The 17,703-nt window shown below is 37.2% G+C and overlaps 1 protein-coding gene across 2 annotated transcripts in view; it reads left to right on the forward strand.

Moving 5' to 3' along the window:
- Nucleotides 1-17,703, forward strand: part of SCFD2 (sec1 family domain containing 2) — a 394,898-nt gene that overhangs the window by 60,109 nt on the left and 317,086 nt on the right. For both annotated transcript variants that reach the window (XM_082653726.1, XM_082653727.1), the window contains exon 4: nt 9,427-9,602. In XM_082653726.1, the coding sequence (XP_082509852.1) occupies nt 9,427-9,602 (176 nt within the window). The remainder of the gene's footprint in view (nt 1-9,426; nt 9,603-17,703) is intronic.

Below are 17,703 nucleotides of genomic sequence, written 5' to 3' on the forward strand. Positions count from 1 at the left end.
ATGAGACTAGCACACATTTCTTATGAGCAACGCTGAGCCAGAAGATAATGAAGCAATGCATTATTTTCAACCTAGAATTGTAGATCCAGATAAACCGTTATTAAACTTTGAGGGCAAGAAAAAGCCTTTTCAGAGATAAGAGAACTTTGCTTTCCACACATCTTTTCCGAGGAAGTTACTTGAGGGTGTCCAGCAAAACAAGGCAGTATAGCAAGAAAGAAAAATCAGGGATTTAGCGAAGCGGTGTTCCAATAGAGGAGAGCAATAAAAGGCGTTCCAGGCTGCTGACTGTGCAAAAAGGCCTAAAGAACAATCTGCCCATGATGGAACAGGGGAATGAAGGAGTTTGGTAGTAAAGTATTCAGGGAGGGGAAAAAAAAAAACCCCAAAAACCCCACAAATCAACTATACCTCGATTTAAAAAAAACAAACAACACAACACAACACGGACTTCAAAGATAAGACAGTGTATTAGAAATTAGGAGAGTTTACAACTTTGATTAAAGCAGGGAATGCTCCTCCCCCGCCCCCTCAGAAAAAGCCCATATGCATTCTAGGACCCAAGTGTATTCTATGCATAAGGAAATGTAATCATAGCTTGTACATTGGGTCTGTCATTAATAGTTATATAGTTTATAATGATACAAACACTATTGACTAATTTTGAAGTTTCGAATCATTCTATAGAAAAAGCACATTAGACTAAATTATGGTTACAAAACAAAATATAAATGCTATCAATCTTGACCGGATGAAAATAAAAGTACAGATGATTTGGAAGATGAAAGGGGGAAATACGAAGTAGAGGGAAGGGTAAGGGGGAACTAATATCCTCTGCTTAGAAGACGAAAAGCCATAGCATACCATCTGTAGTTGACAGAACAAAGAAGAAAGTTTAAGTATGTAATGTAAGTTACAAAGATAACCAGCAGATGGGGAGGAAAAGTGCTTGAAGTCTTGTCTGCTTATGGACTATCTCACGATCTCTTTGTTGTGTGTTCCTTTCCCTTTTTAATTCCTTTTTGTCTTTCTGATGAAATGAGAAGAGGATGTAAACCGATGTGTTCATGCTACCCTCTGAACCTTTCGTACATTATTTACAAAACTCCGAAACCATCTTTGGTACACAAGATTCTGGCTCTCTTATGCCAACTGTTGAATTAACATTTGAAATTTTCCCTGACAGTGCTGCCCACCAACCAACAGTTTAATATTAGTAGAGTTGCCACCATTGTCTACATATTAGTATAAGTGCTTTGGCTATAATTTACACGCATTCTTGGAAAACTTGTTTTGCAAAATCACATACTAGTTATCAGGGCTCGTGATAAAATAAATATCACTAGCAGGGCTTCCCTGGTGGCGCAGTGGTTGAGAGTCCGCCTGCCGATGCAGGGGACACGGGTTTGTGCCCCGGTCCGGGAAGATCCCACATGCCGCGGAGCGGCTGGGCCCTTGAGCCATGGCTCTGAGCCTGCGCGTCTGGAGCCTGTGCTCCGCAACGGAAGAGGCCACAACAGTGAGAGGCCCGCGTACCTCAAACAAACAAACAAACAAACAAAAATTACTAGCAGAAGCCCATTCAAAAATCGATACAAATTTATAATTAGAGCACTAAAGTAAACGATAAAAATACTAGCACAGTTAAAAAGATTGGCCAAATTCCTATAGATAAAGACTATAGATAAAGAAACGTTACTGCATATATGGGACTTTATGTGAACAAAAGAGTTGAAGGTAGCTCACTGGAAGGTAATGTAAAGAGGAGCTGAGGCTGTTTGGTTATGGAGGCAAAGGCAAAATGCACTAAAGGTCAGGGAGAACCAAACAGGAAGCACTTCCAAGACAGTGCACGTGGCCAAGCAGAGCCAAGAAGAACTAGGAATGTAATCAGTGCTCAGCTCCTCTTGTGGCTTGCAGGGTTCAGCTATGTTTGTTTATTTTGTGTCCAGCTGCTCTTATTTGGCGGCACAAAATGTTAAAATGAGAAAAAATGACGAATAGATATTTTTGTGTAATATTAAAATTATTCATGTTTGCCAATTATGTGTGAGTTAATAAACCAGAGTTTTAACAGAACGTTATATTTAAATATTTTAATATACTTTGCCTTTATTATATTAGAAAAATGATTAAAAAGGAGAAAAATGAAATGCTGATATTTGATTTCTGGAAATACATCTCTTAAAACATAACTTTGAGGACTTCCCTGGTGGCACAGTGGTTAAGAATCCACCTGCCAATGCAGGGGACATGGGTTCGATCCCTGGTCCAGGAAGATCCCGCATGCCGCGGAGCAACTAAGCCCATGCGCCACAACTACTGAGCCTGCGCTCTAGAGCCCATGTGCCACACTACTGAAGCCTATGTGCCTAGAGCCTGTGCTCCACAACAAGAGAAGCCACCACAATGAGAAGCCCGTGCACCGCAACGAAGAGTAGCCCCCGCTTGCTGCAACTAGAGAAAGCCTGCCTGCGCACAGCAGGGAAGACCCAATGCAGCCAAAAATAAATAAATTTATTAAAAAACAAAAAACAAAGCCCTCCCCCAAAAACATAACTTTGTTTATTCACATTTCACACACTGTGTTTTCATTCGTGTTTTCAGGACAATGATGAATAAAAAACATGCAATGGGGCTTCCCTGGTGGCGCAGTGGTTGAGAGTCTACCACCAGTAGAAAGATTGTTACTTTCTACCATTAAGACACAATTTGGGGATTAAATCAAATCTAGCACTGACAGAATACTTTTTTTTTTTTTTAAGAAAATCAACAAAGAATCATATATGTGTAGATATTTTAAATATATCTTACCAAGCCACAAAGCAGGTTCAGAAAATTATAGTTTATCAAATGTATATAATAAATGGAAGAGTAAGTTCCATAATTGATTTGAATACAATGGAATTCAATATTATAAGGATCACAGACCATATAAATATATGAAATCCTTTTATTTTCCAGATATGTCCCCTTTCTCCCAAGAGATAATTCTATTTCAATAAGAGTTTCAAAATATACATAGAACTGATGGTGGTTAAAGTTTTGTGTTTGTTTCTTAACTAAATTGAAATCAGAAGCCCATTTCACTTCCTTAAAAACTATAAAAAAGAAAGCCTAATAGATTTTCTTACTTGAAAACTATTTTTCAAATTTCAAAATTGTCCCTTTTCAAAGAGTTGCTATGTATTATGCAGTTTTGATATAAAATAGCCCTTGTTTTTAGGACTTTAAAAAAATGTGTTGCAAAGCCTTCTTGGGTTGACATTTTAAAATCACCATGTAAATCTGCCTGACAAGTTTTTTTGGTTTTTTTAGTAATATGAGATGTGAACAAATGTTCTATTACTTTTTCAACACCTGGTTATAGTTGCTTGCAGTTTTAGTTGATATGAACTGAGAAGTTTTCTCAAGTTGTTAGCCTCACAGTATAGCATTTTTGGTAGTCAGTCAGTTGATTTTGACTTGTTTTATGTAAGATTGTGATTAAATTTATATTTTAAAAATGTCACTAGCCTATATTTTAAAGCATTTGTGTGAAGTACTCTTTTACTAAATTCCAATTAACATGTTACGAATTTTTACCAAAAAACCCCCCTGCTTTCATGACATATATAAGGAAGTGTTAATGGCTTGTGTGTGTAAGAAAAAGGTATACAGAAGGGAACAGAATGGAGCAGCAAAGGTGAATAATTGCTGATTCACAAGGTAGTGTTCTGTTGGCATTTCCTGTTATGAAATATATCCATTTGTTCCTTTGGATCTCATGCCTTATGTGGGAAGGCAGTATTATGTAAATATGGTCACTGAGTCCAAGTCTGAGCTAGGAAATTGCTAACTGGATAAAAAGTTTAATAACTATGTTTTTGAATTGAAGGCATTCTTTTTTTAAAAAATATTTATTTATTTATTTACTTATTGGCTGTGTTGGGTCTTCGTTGCTGCACTGGCTTCCTCTAGTTGTGGCGAGCGGGGGCTACTCCTCGTTGCAGTGCATGGACTTCTCATTGGGTGGCTTCTCTTGTTGTGGAGCACGGGCTCTAGGGCATGCAGTCTTCAGTAGTTGTGGCACGTGGGCTCAGTAGTTGTGGCTCGTGAGCTCTAGAGCATAGGCTCAGTAGTTGTGGTGCACAGGCTTAGTTGCTCCACGACATGTGGGATCTTCCCGGACCAGGGCTCAAACCCAAGTCCTCTGCATTGGCAGGCAGATTCTTAACCACTGCGCCACCAGAGAAGTCCCTGAATTGAAGACATTCTTATCTTTAAATTGAACATATGGTTATTGCAGTCGAAATCTAAACAGACTGGTGACTTTCTCGGATGATTTCCATTTCTTGAGGTCTCTCTAAAGCACAGTTATGTTATGAATGGATTGTATGTATTCTGAGCCTTTCTTAAAAAATTTTTATTTATTTATTTTTTGCGGTACACAGGCCTCTCACTGTTGTGGCTTTTCCCGTTGCGGAGCACAGGCTCCAGACGCGCAGGCTCAGCGGCCATGGCTCACGGGCCCAGCCGCTCCGCGGCATGTGGGATCTTCCCGGACTGAGGCACGAACCCGTGTCCCCTGCGTCGGCATGCGGACTCCCAACCACTGTGCCACCAGGGAAGCCCTATTCTGAGCCTTTTAAATTCCTCCTCCTTCAGTCCAGGAGATAAGGTTGGAGAGGTGGGCAATTACATATCACATAGAGCCTTTCATGGTTTCAGGACATTTTCGTTTTTGCCTTAGCAATACTTACCACAATAATGATTAAGCAGTTGTTTATATAATTGTTTTATGACTTTCTCTCTTGATACACAAAGCTCTGTGTATCCAGGGACCACACTGCGTCACCTGCAGCACAGTGTATAAACAAATAAATGGAGCTCATGGCAATGTTAGATTTGAACACATTTCATGTGAAAATTTGTTTTCATATATTTAATGTTAATATTTAATATGTCAAGATGTTTTTGTGTAAAAATATTAATCATCTGCACAAAAGATCCCCATCTCCTAAGAAGAGAATGAGATGTAATGAGCTGAATTAATTAGGAGAGCATCCAGGAATCATTTGCCTTCTTTATTTGTTGGCCATGAGGACAGATTTTTGTCTGATTTGTTCATGGGTTTATTCTTAGCAGTAAGAACAGTTCCTGGCACAGAAATATATGTTGAGCCAATGGACTGATAAAAGTTAATGACACTCACAACTCAACAGGAAGAAAATAAACAACCTAATAAAAATGAGCAAAAGATTTGAACAGACAGACTTCACCAAAAAAGATATAGGGTGGCAAATAAGCACTTGAAAAGACCAACATTATTAGTCATTAGAAAAATACAAATTAAAACCACAGTGAGTTGTTGCTAGATACCTAATAGAATGGCTAAAACCAAAATAACTGGCAATACCAAGTGCTAGTGAGGATGTGAGGCAATAGAAATCTCATTTGTTGCTGGTGGGACAGCTCACTTTGGAACTTAGTTTGTCGGTTTCTTATAAAGTTAACCGTACACTTAGCATATGACCCAACAACCCTAGAAATTTACTTAAGAAAAATGAAACCATATGTCCACAGACACATACACACATAAAAAAAACAAAGATGTTTGTGAAGGCTTTATTCACAATTTCTTTCTTTCTTTTTTTTGGAAAATGTTGGTGGATTTTGATATGTGAATCTTTTTCAATTTATTTTTATTTATTTATTTTTTAAATTTTTATTGAAGTATAGTTGCTTTTCAATGTTGTGTTAGCTTCTACTGCACAGCAAAATGAATCTGCCATACATATACATATATCCCCTCCATTTTATTTCCCTCCCATTTAGGACACCACAGTGCGTTAACCAGAGTTCTCTGTGCCATACAGTATGTTCCCCTTTATTGTCTATTTTATACATAGTATCAACAGTGTATATGTGTCAATCCCAATCTCCCAATTTCTCCCACCCCACCCCTTTCCCTCTTGGTATCCATACGTTTGTACTCTACGTCTGTGTGTCTATTTCTGCTTTGCAAATAAGGTCATCTATACCATTTTTCTAGATTCCACATATATGTGTTAATATGCGATATTTGTTCTTCTCTTTCTGATTTACTTCACTCTATGACACTTCCTAGGTCCATCCACATCTCTACAGATGACCCAATTTCGTTCCTTTTTATGGCTGAGTAGTATTCCATTGTATATATGTACCACATCTTCTTTATCCGTTCCTCTGTTGATGAACATTTCGGTTGCTTCCATGTCCTGGCTATTGTAAATAGTGCTGCTATGAACATTGGGGTGCATGTGTCTTTTTGAATTATGGTTTTCTCTGGGTATATAGCAAGTAGTGGGATTGCTGGGTCATATGGTAGTTCTATTTTTAGTTTTTTAAGGAACCTCCATACTGTTTTGCATAGTGGCTGTATTAATTTACTTTCCCACCAACAGTGTAAGAAGGTTCCCTTTTCTCCACACCCTCTCCAGCATTTATTGTTTGTAGATTTTTTGATGATGGTCATTCTTACCAGTGTGAGGTGATACCTCATTGTAGTTTTGATTTGTACAGGATAGAAAGCCCAGAGATAAACCCATGCGCCTATGGCCACCTAATCTATGACAAAGGAGGCAAAAATATACAGTGGAGAAAAGACAGCCTCTTTAATAAGTGGTGCTGGGAAAACTGGACAGCTACATGTAAAAGAATGAAATTAGAACACTTCCTAACACCGTACACAAGAATAAACTCATAATGGATTAAAGACCTAAATGTAAGGCCAGACACTGTGAAACTCTTAGAGGAAAACATAGGAAGAACACTCTGACATAAATTGCAGCAAGATCTTTTTTTGACCCACCTCCTAGAGAAATGGAAATAAAAACAAAAATAAACAAATGGGACCTAATGAAACTTCAAAGCTTTTGGACAGCAAAGGAAACCATAAACAAGACCAAAAGACAACCCTCAGAATGGGAGAAAATATTTGCAAATGAAGCAACTGACAAAGGATTAATCTCCAAAATATACAAGCAGCTTATGCAGTTCAGTATCAAAAAAACAGCCCAATCAAAAAATGGTGGAAGACCTAAAGGCACATTTCTCCAAAGAAGACATACAGATGGCCAACAAACACATGAAAAGATGCTCAGCATAACTAATTGTAATTTCTAAAAATTGGAAAAAAACTCAAATAATCATTAACTGGTGAATGGATAAATGGCTAAACAAACCATGGCACATTCATACAATGGATTACTACTCAGCAAGAAAATGGTGCAAACTACCTATATAAGCAACAACATGAATGAACATCAAATACCTATGCTAAAGTAAAAGAAGCCAGACTCAAAAGGCTACATACTATATGATTCCATTTATAGAACATTCTGGAAAGGCAAAACTATGGGACAGAAGCCAGATAAATGCAGATAAGTGTTCACCAAGGGCTGGGGGTGGGAAAAGAGAATTGACTACAAAGGGGGAACTTTTTGGAGTAATGGAAATATTCTGTATTTTGATTGTGACAGTGCTTACCCAACTACATGCATTTGTCAAAATTCATAGAACTGATTTGAGAACACCCTGAACCAGAAAAGGATAAATTTTACTGTATGTAAATTATACCTTAATCAACCTGACTCAAAACCGAGCAGAGAAAGGGTTAATGAGGCTCTTCTCTATTAGTACTTAAGCAAGCAAATCATTAGCTTGCTGCTTGGGAATCAGGAATGAACCATGCTTTGCCGAGGGACCAAAGAAACTAGTGAAACTCAGCTCCCTGCTCATCATTCCCACTGTTTTTCTTCTTTACATGCTCGCCCTGATAAACAGGTAATAAGGCACTTCAAAATCCTTAATCTCTTCAAAATATGTAATGAAAAGATAGAATATGTTGCAGGCTTATAAGTTGCTTGAAACAAGGTTTTTATTTTTTGTGTATTATAGTCTGTGGCAAAACCATTAATTGACAAATGCCATTTAGCCCCATGTAAGACACTGAGCTCTCACTTATTTGCTACTCCGTAGAGCTGCTGTGAAAATCAAGAGGACATACTTGCACTGTATAAACGATAAAGTGCTAAATAAATACAGGTGGTCTCGTTGCCAAATATTAACAAACTAGACATAACAAACAAACTGGGATTTCAGGCATCAGAGAGTAAACCACAAACAGGGTGTAGGTAAGATGTAAAGGAAAGAATTACTTGACTTGCATCTATGTTTGGCCCCATTGCCGTCTTCTTGCCCAATGAGGAGAATCTGTGGTGTTCAGGAGTTCAGTCCATAGCATTGATGAACGGCAGGAGTGAAATTTGACGTATTAGAGTGGGAAGTGACTAAATGGAAGGACTGCTATAGGCAAAAGTTGGACTTAGAAGCTCTGAAAGAGTGAATCTTCAACAGGTGGTTTTTTGTTTGTTTTTGTTTGTTTGTTGTTTGTTTTTGGTACTCCAGTCTTCTGTGAAGTGGGGGTCTCATTCTAGATAGAGGTGACCATTGTAGTAAATGTACTGTGTCACCCATACCAAACCATTTCTTCTGATATCTCATCTTCCAGGATTTTTGCCACTCTAGTTCTCCATACATTTTTGTTCCATAAACAGCCAGCTTTTATGCTTATGAATATTGTCATGAACCCACGGATATCAGTGATAAAGTTTTAGCTATAGTCATAACAGATTTCTCCTTTATAGACATACACACACAATTAGAAACCTTGCTTTTTTGCCTCTTAGATTGCTATATCATTTGTCTTGGAGAGGTACTCCATATTGAGCTCAAGAAATATTTATTCATATGACTTTATTTGATAACTTATTTATGGGGTATTTCAGAATTATGAAATGAATTCTAGCAATATGGCTTTGGCAAGATCACTTAACATGTGTTTTCTTGCTTGCAAAACGCAGTTAATAGTTTCAACTTTGCTGTTGTCACCATGTTGTTTTAAGAGTCACGATAGCTTAGGCAAGCTTGCAGTTTACTCTGAAGTTTTGTGCTGATGTAAGGCAGTAGTATTTTTTAATTTAATTTAATTTAATTTATTTATTTATCTATTTATTTTTGGCTGCATTGGGTCTTTGTTGCTGCGCACAAGCTTTCTCTAGTTGTGGTGAGCGGGGGCTACTCTTCGCTGCAGTGCACGGGCTTCTCATTGTGGTGGCTTCTCTTGTTGCGGCACACGGGCTCTAGGCATGCGGGCTTCAGTAGTTGTGGCTCGTGGGCTCTAGAGCACAGGCTCGGTAGTTGTGGTGCACGGGCTCAGTTGCTCTGCGGCATGTGGGATCTTCCCAGACCAGGGATCGAACCCGTGTCCCCTGCATTGTCAGGCGGATTCTTAACCACTGTGCCACCAGGGAAGCCCTGCAGTAGTATTATTAATGGCATTCTCTTCATTTTTTTTTACCACTCCCAGAAGAGGGTACACTGATAAATTGTATGTTTTTCCAGGGAGAGTCACTCCGGGACAGCTCACGTGCTATATTCATCTCTTCAAGAACAACCTCAAAGCTCTAGGGAATCACTGTGGGCTCCTACAGCTTGGGCTGGCCACTGTTCAAACTCTGAAACACCCGCAGACTGCCAAGTGGGACAACTTTCTGGCTTTTGAAAGGCTCCTTCTCCAGGTATGTTGCTCTGGGAGCTTCTTGGGATATTAATAATTAAAGTTTTTAATTCCAGGGAAAATCTTTGATATTTATTATAATCTTAGTAATAATCATATTGTTGACATATGCCCTATATCATATTTTCTTAAGTGCCCCCAATTTAAAATTCAAGTAGCAGTTTTTTTCTGTATCTACTTTTTTTTTTTTTTTTTGACAGTAACGTCTTTGGCTTCTCATTCAATACTTTAGAATGTTTTTTGAGTATTTGACTAAACTTTGAAGATCTCTTTTCAGTTTTATGCCATTTGGGCCTTTCTTGATCTTCATGGCATCTTTATTTAATCCTTGCTACTTTTCCTGTAGAATATTGCTACTGTTTACATTTCTTCTGACACTACTTTCTAATCCTTAAACAACATATAGCATGTGGCTTAAAATGATGCTTATAATAGACGAAAGGGAGGCAAACTCCATTTGTAATTTTCTTTTTTTTTTTAAAGTATTAGCTTATTTATTTATTTATTTATTTGGATGCTCTGGGACTTAGTTGTGGCACATGGGATCTTCCTTGCCACATGCGGGATCTTTAGTTGTGGCGTGCGGGATCTTATTTTTAGTTGCAGCATGCGGGATCTTAGTTGCGGCATGTGGGATCTAGTTTCCTGACCAGGAATCGAACCGGGGCCCCCTGCATTGGGAGGGTGGAGTCGTAACCCCTGGATCACCAGGGAAGTCCTCATTTGTAATTTTCATGAAGAGAGATGTATGTGGAGTAGGATCTTTTCACTATTGATAAAATATTTTCATGGGAAACTTTTAAGAAGATGTATTTTTAAAAATTATAAAGTATTTCAAACACATAAAATAATATGACAAATATTTATGTACCTTACACATAGATTCAATATAATTTACTAGTTTTTTATGTTTACTTTATATCCTTTTTCATTAAAGAAATAAAACTAGACATAAAGTTGAAGCATCTCTGATACTATACCCTTTTTCTGCTCTGATTCTCCTTTTTCCTTTCCCAGAGGTAATCACAAGCTTGATTCCTTGTTTCTATATGTTTATTAAATATTTATTTTTCCATGAATAATACAGAGTATTATGCTATGGGTTTTACTTTTTATGTAAGTGATATCACATTATAAGTATCCCTAAACAACCTGCTTTTCCCTCTCAGCATTCTGTTTTAAGATAATCCAAATTTGACATGTATAGATTTAATTGTATAAATATTCAATTTATGGAATCCATATTGATGTATAATTAGACTGTTCCATATTTGTGTGTGTGTGTGTGTGTGTGTGTGTGTGTGTGTGTGGTTTGAAAGAATGAGATGAATGTCCTGGAACTTGTCTTCTGGTCCACATGTGAGAGAGTGTCTCTAGGGCATATACCTTGGAGAGGATTGTTATTTTGTTGACCATGCATATTGTTGAGTTTACCAAATATCACCAAACTGATCATCAAAGACTTTGAACTAGTTGACTCTTCTGCTAGGACTGGATGACAGTTTGTTTCCCAGCATAGTGTCCAGCACTCAGTATTATCAAATTCAAACATTTTTTTATAATGGGTCACTACTATCTTTGTATAAATTTGCATTTCTCTGGCTACTGATGAGGCTGAGCACCTTCTGTAGTATTTATTAGCTATTCAGTTTTCCTCTTCTACCAATTGCTCATTTTTATACTTATTTATCTATTTAGGTAACAGAAAAAACTGTTTTATGTCATGCAAATACTTCTCCCAGACTGTGGTTTGGCTTTTAAATTTAATACCTATATGTTTTGTTGTACAGAATTTTTGCATTTGATGTACTCTAGTTAATGAATATTATCTTTTATAGTTTATTCTTATTTATGTTTTATATTAGAAATCTTTTTGTACCCCTAATTTCTAAATATATTGTTCAGTATTTTCCACTAAAAATTAATTTTTGTTTTTGACATTTGAATTTTTATTTATTTATTTAACATCTTTATTGGAGTATAATTGCTTTACAATGTGTGTTAGTTTCTGCTTTATAATAAAGTGAATCAGCCATACATATACATATATCCCCATATCTCCTCCCTCTTGCATCTCCCTCCCGCCCTCCCTGACATTTGAATTTTTAATCCACCTGGCATTTATCATTGTTTATATTATTGGGATCTCATTTTCTTTTCTTCCATATGGATAGCCTATTCTCCCCACACCATTTATGAACTATTCCATTGTGCTGTAGATTACTTACCTAACAGTCATTTCCCTTTTTCTCATGTTGGCAGAACACCAGTTTTGTTCCAGTGTCCACTCTTTTCCCACATGATTCAGGCAAATCCTGATTGGTCTCAGACTATATTAATATTCTCATCTCCCCACCTAATGATTGGTTTAGCAGTTCTAGCCTAAGGGAGGCAAAGCGAAGTTTGCTGGAGGTGCTTCTAAGAAAGATTTTCTTTTGCCCTTGTAGAAAAATACATAATGAAGAAACAAGCTCCTTTTTATTGATATATGTTTGTGACACTTTGAGTATTTTGTAATAATGAAGGGAGCTCACTGAGATCCTGAAAAAGATAAACAGAACCTAAATCCTTAAAGATGACTTTGAGTCTTACCTCAGAATATCTTGTTTTGTGAGATGATGATTCTTCTCATTGTTTAAGCCATTTTAGTTGGTTTTCTATTATTTGGAACCAAAAAATATTCATCCTTTTCTCAATGATACATGATACACTAAGATCTCATATAAAAATAGGTTTGTATCTCACTTTCTAGTCTGTTTCAGTGGTCAGTTTATCCATCACAGAATTAACACCACAGTGTTAAAATTAACATGTCCAGTTTTATGCCTTTCTCTATAAAAGAAACTTACTAGATTTTTTATGGGTATTTTAATGATTTTAATACCAGTTGTAAATTGAATTTTCTAATTGCTCATTGCTAGTGTATTGGAATACTCTTGGCTTGACTTTTGACTGGTGATCACTTGTCCAACCTTGCATTTTCTATTAATATTTGTTTTCCTATTTCTTGCTGTGATTCATTGGTTGTCCTGTATTTCCTCTGCAGGCAATAATATTATCTGTGAATAATGGCAGTTTTGTTACTTCCTTTACACACTTCATACCACTTTCTTTTTTAGTGCACTGACCAGGCATACTACAACCCTACTTAACAGAGGCAATGAAAATAGGCATTTTCATCTTATTCCTGACTTTAAACACAATGTTCTAAAATTTTACCATTAAATATTATGTTTTGTTTTGTTTTTAATCAGGCTAGGGAAGTTCCTTCTTAATTGTATTTTGCTGAATTGTTGTTGTTGTTATTGCTGTTTTTATCTTGCCTGAGTGTTGAATTTCACTTAATACAGATTCTGAAATTTTTTAGATGAATATATATATATGGTTTTTCTCCCATAATCTGTTAATGTGGTGAATTGTATTTATAGTTTTTTAAATAATCATTACTGCATTCCTGGGATAAGTTTAACTTGATCCTACACACAAACACACACACACACACACACACACACACACACACACATACACTGCTAGATTTAGTTTACTAATATTTTATTTATGCATTTGCATTTATGCTTGTAGGTGAGATTACCTTACAATTTTTCTTCATTGTGCTGATGTTGTCCAGTGTCGCAACAAAGGTTACAGTAGTTAGGTAAAATCAGAGTGAGTTTCATTTTTTGTATTCTTTGGAGCTATTTGTATAAGAAAGGAATTTTCAGTTGCTTAAAAGTGAAATATGCCTAAATTTAGAATCATGTGGACCTGCTGTGTTGTTGTTAGACTTAGATTTGTACTTCCAATTTGATTACTTAAGTGTTTATAGATCTATTTAATTCTCTGTTTCTTCTTGAGATTATTTTGGTAGTTTATATTTGTTTAAATCCATTCATCTATATTTTCAAATTGGCATAAATTTATTTATAGAATTCTCTTAAAATTTTTAAATCTCTTTTGAATATATAGTTGTAATTCCTTTTTTCAATACCTGGTATTTTTATTGCAAAATTAACTCTCCTTTTGATTTTGGTTCGTATTAGCAGAATTTTATTAGTCATTCCAAATAATCAGCTTTAGTTTTTTATTTTGACATACTCATTTGTGCTCTGTTTTTTCATTAATTTCTGTTTTTATCTTATTTCCTTTCTTCTGTATTCTTTGGTTTTACTCTGTTGTTCTTTTTTTAACTTCCTATTTTCAAATAATGTATTTAAGATTATGAATTTCCCTCTAAATACTGCTGTAGCTTAGTCCAAAAGTTTGACTGTCTTTGTTGTTATTCAGTTCTAAATATTTCACAATTTCTATTATGATTTTCCCTTTGATTTATTTATTATTTAGATTGCATGATATTTTTTAAGTTTATAAATATATGAGGTCTTATTTTTTTGCTTTTTTTTTTGCTTTACGCGGGCCTCTCACTGTTGTGGCCTCTCCCACTGCGGAGCATATGCTCCGGATGCGCAGGCTCAGTGGCCATGGCTCACGGGCCCAGCCGCTCTGTGACATGTGGGATCTTCCCGGACCGGGGCACGAACCCATGTCCTCTGCATCGGCAGGCGGACTCGCAACCACTGCGCCACCAGGGAAGCCCTATATGAGGTCTTTTAAAAAAACTTACTTTTACTTGATTATTAGATTATGGTCAGAGAATGTGTTTTGAATGACATAATCTCCTTATTTATGTGACTTCCTTTGTATGTGATTCATTTCTCTAAATGGTCCACATATACTCAAAAAGAATGTTTATTCTCTAATTGTTTTATGTAGTGTTACATAAATGTCCCTTAGCTTACAGTAATCATATATAATATATATTAAAATATATATTATTATAATATAAATAATTCAAATAAATATAAATGATTCAAGATACATTTTTAAAAAATTCTTTATCTCCTTACTTACTAGCTTCTGACAGAAGTGTTTTCAAGTTTCCCACTATGATTGTGGATTTATCAATTATTCCTTATATTTTTTCTGTAACTATATCTATCTATATCACCTATATCTATATCTACTTATTAAAAACCAGGTCACAATTCTAATGTAATACCACAGAGTTCATTCTAGTTTTCTCCCTTTCCTTATCTATAAATCCCTTCTGTAGGTAACCAGTCTCCATTAGCACTGCTGCCCCTCTCACAGGTGCCTTCCTCACCTCACCTGGGCTTGTCTTCCTGCTCCAGGCTATGGCCAGGCCCACAAGGATGTTCTCTTTTACTTCACACAAAGGTGCCCCTATTGAAACCTCTCCACATGAATGCCCTTCCCACCTCACTCAGGCTCTGACCTCTAGTGCTGTGCTGCCTGGCTTCCACCTCTTGTGTGGGTGTCCTCCTCACCCCTCTCAGGCTCCAGGACCCCACACCAAGCCCCGCTGCTGCTCCCATGGCACAGATGCCGTCTCCCCTGTGTAGGCTCAGACATCCCATGCCAGACTATTGCCATTGCCCTGTTTGCATGTTCTCACCTCCCTGCTCAGGCTCTGACACTCTATCTTGGGAGATTGCTGTCCTCCAACCTCCCCATGGATGCCTGTCTCACCTCCTTTGGTTCTGACAACCTGTTTAGGGCTGCTGCTTCATTCCCCTCCCTTCTCTGCCCACCCCACTCCCTCACAGAGATTCCCTCCTCATCTCACAGGGGCCTTGGTCGCCATTTAGACACACCCCTCATCTTGCTCAGGTTCTGAAACCCTGTACTGGGTCTTCACTGCCGCCAGCCTCTGTGAGGTTCTTTTCTGCCACTTCGGGTTCCAACAACCCCTGCTTAGCTCTGCCACCCACTATGCGAAGATGCCCTCCTCACCCTCTTTTGATGCTGACACCCTGCACTGGGATGCCCCTGCTTCCCGCCATGCACTCCCTTGGGCTCTGGCAACCTGCTCTAGGCCACTGCTACAACCTCCCTCCCTCCTCCTGCCCTGCCACCAGGACAACCTCTTCACCCGTGCCCACCACTGACACCCTGCAAGGTGAATCTCTAGCAGCAAAATCTAACAAGTGTGTTTCAAAACGAGGCACAGCAGTTTTCTCCCAAGAATAATAATCCTTCAACTCACCAGAGATTTCTGAAGAAACATGACACAGTATTAATTCTGTGGCATCTTATATTTATAATTAATTTTTGGAATCCTTTTCCATGTTAGACTGCCTCAGATGTGACCACAGTACTTGGTGTGCTTCTCTCAGCAAGTGGAGAAGGAATAAAAAGACAGGGAAAAAGAAGTAACATTTAAAATGCTAAAACCTCACTTTTATCATAATTGCACATTACCCTGACCAGCACTGTGTTCTCAGTCATTTCTGGGTCCTCATAAGTTAGTGTTTTCGCACAGGCGAACTTATACACCAGCCATAGCAATTGCTCTTTGTTTATGAACAGGCTTATTTTATCTAGTATACACTCATCCATTATTGTAATGAGTCATAATATATGCTGAGTTGCCCTATTTACAGACTTCGGTATGAAAGTAGAGCATCTGAGTTTACTTGGAGCGTGAGGACAATGTCTAGATTTTTCCTATGGGCTTGAGAGCCACCTAATGCAAATCTCAGCCAGCGCTGAGAGCTGTGTATTTCTTTGGAGACTCATTTCCACCACTCTCTCCCCAGCCTCCGTCACTGAACCTCAGTGTTGACTTCATGGCCTAAGTAACCCTGTAGACAACCTTGGTAAAGAAAAAGAAATTGGTCTTGGAAATGTATAATTAAACACAGGTTACTGCATTCCTTCTCCTCACTGCCATCTCCTGGCTCAGTGGTTCTGGCGATTTAATGATTAGTCAGCAAGAGATCTGGGTACTATTCATAAGACTTATGTTTGACTCAGGCCCTGGAATATGACAGAAAGATAATACTGTGTGCTCAAAAGAAAAACTTTTTTGATTATTATTGGGAAAAATCTAATAATTATTTGCAGTGAATGTTTTTAAAAACCAAAGGGGATAAAGCATCTTCTCAATTCCTTTTTCTCTCCATTTTCATCAAGGTCCAATATCACAGTCTGTGTTTTAGGCATTCAGCACATATGTGCTAATTAACAAGTAATTCTGTTTGTATTTCAAGTTAAAAAATGTAGAAACGAAGTTGAACCTGAACGTGGCTGCATCTATGATTCTATTAATGAATGTATTCACTTGTAAAAGTAGCTTTTTTTTTTTTTTTTTTTCCGGAACGCGGGCCTCTCACTGTTGTGGCCTCTCCTGTTGCAGAGCACAGGCTCCGGATGCGCAGGCTCAGCGGCCATGGCTCACGGGCCCAGCCACTCCGCGGCATGTGGGATCTTCCCAGACCGGGGCAGGAACCCGTGTCCCCTGCATTGGCAGGCGGACTCTCAACCACTGCGCCACCAGGGAAGCCCTGCTTTTCTTTTAATCAAAGTACAGATTTACTTAATTTTGTGGTAGCCTTTGAAGAATTCTTTTTTTATTACTATAAAAAAAAAAGAAAGTTTGATTTAGCTTCCTCATCTAAATGGGAATAAAGTGCCTATATCATAGTGTTATTGTCAGGATTGGATGAGATTACATATGTATATCACTAAGTACAGTGCTTGACATCTAGTAAATGCTCAATAAATAGTAGTCATTATTTATTCTTTAGCTGAGCCAAAAATATTGCAAATGCCAATTTACTTTATGCAAGTAATAGTTTTAATATATTCTCAACTAGATTTTGTTTTTCTAAATTAAAATTTACTGAGGAAGAATGAGACTGTTACATAGAAAACTGTTACTGTCTTTTTTTACTTACTATTTGATGATGTTTAACAGTATTTTTCTTAAATCCAGATTTAAATCTCATTGTTTCTACGTTGTATATCTGATGTTTTTATGCTAATTGTTTCAAAGAAAAATTTTATTGACAATTTATTGGTGGTTATAAAACGATAGCAAACTATGTAGTAGAGGAAGCAGCTGTGTTTATACTTTCTAAAAAACATACTTTATAAATATATATGTAGTATCTATCTCCAGTTTTTTTTTTAGGTAGAATTTACATTTCTAAATAAAAAAATCCAACTTGGAAAATGACTTTTTAAGTTAAAAAAATTTTTTTTTGGCTGCATTGGGTCTTTGTTGCTATGAGCAGGCTTTC

The sequence above is a fragment of the Grampus griseus genome (genome assembly GCF_964374135.1).
Source record: "Grampus griseus genome assembly, chromosome: 4".
Lineage (NCBI taxonomy): Eukaryota > Metazoa > Chordata > Mammalia > Artiodactyla > Delphinidae > Grampus > Grampus griseus.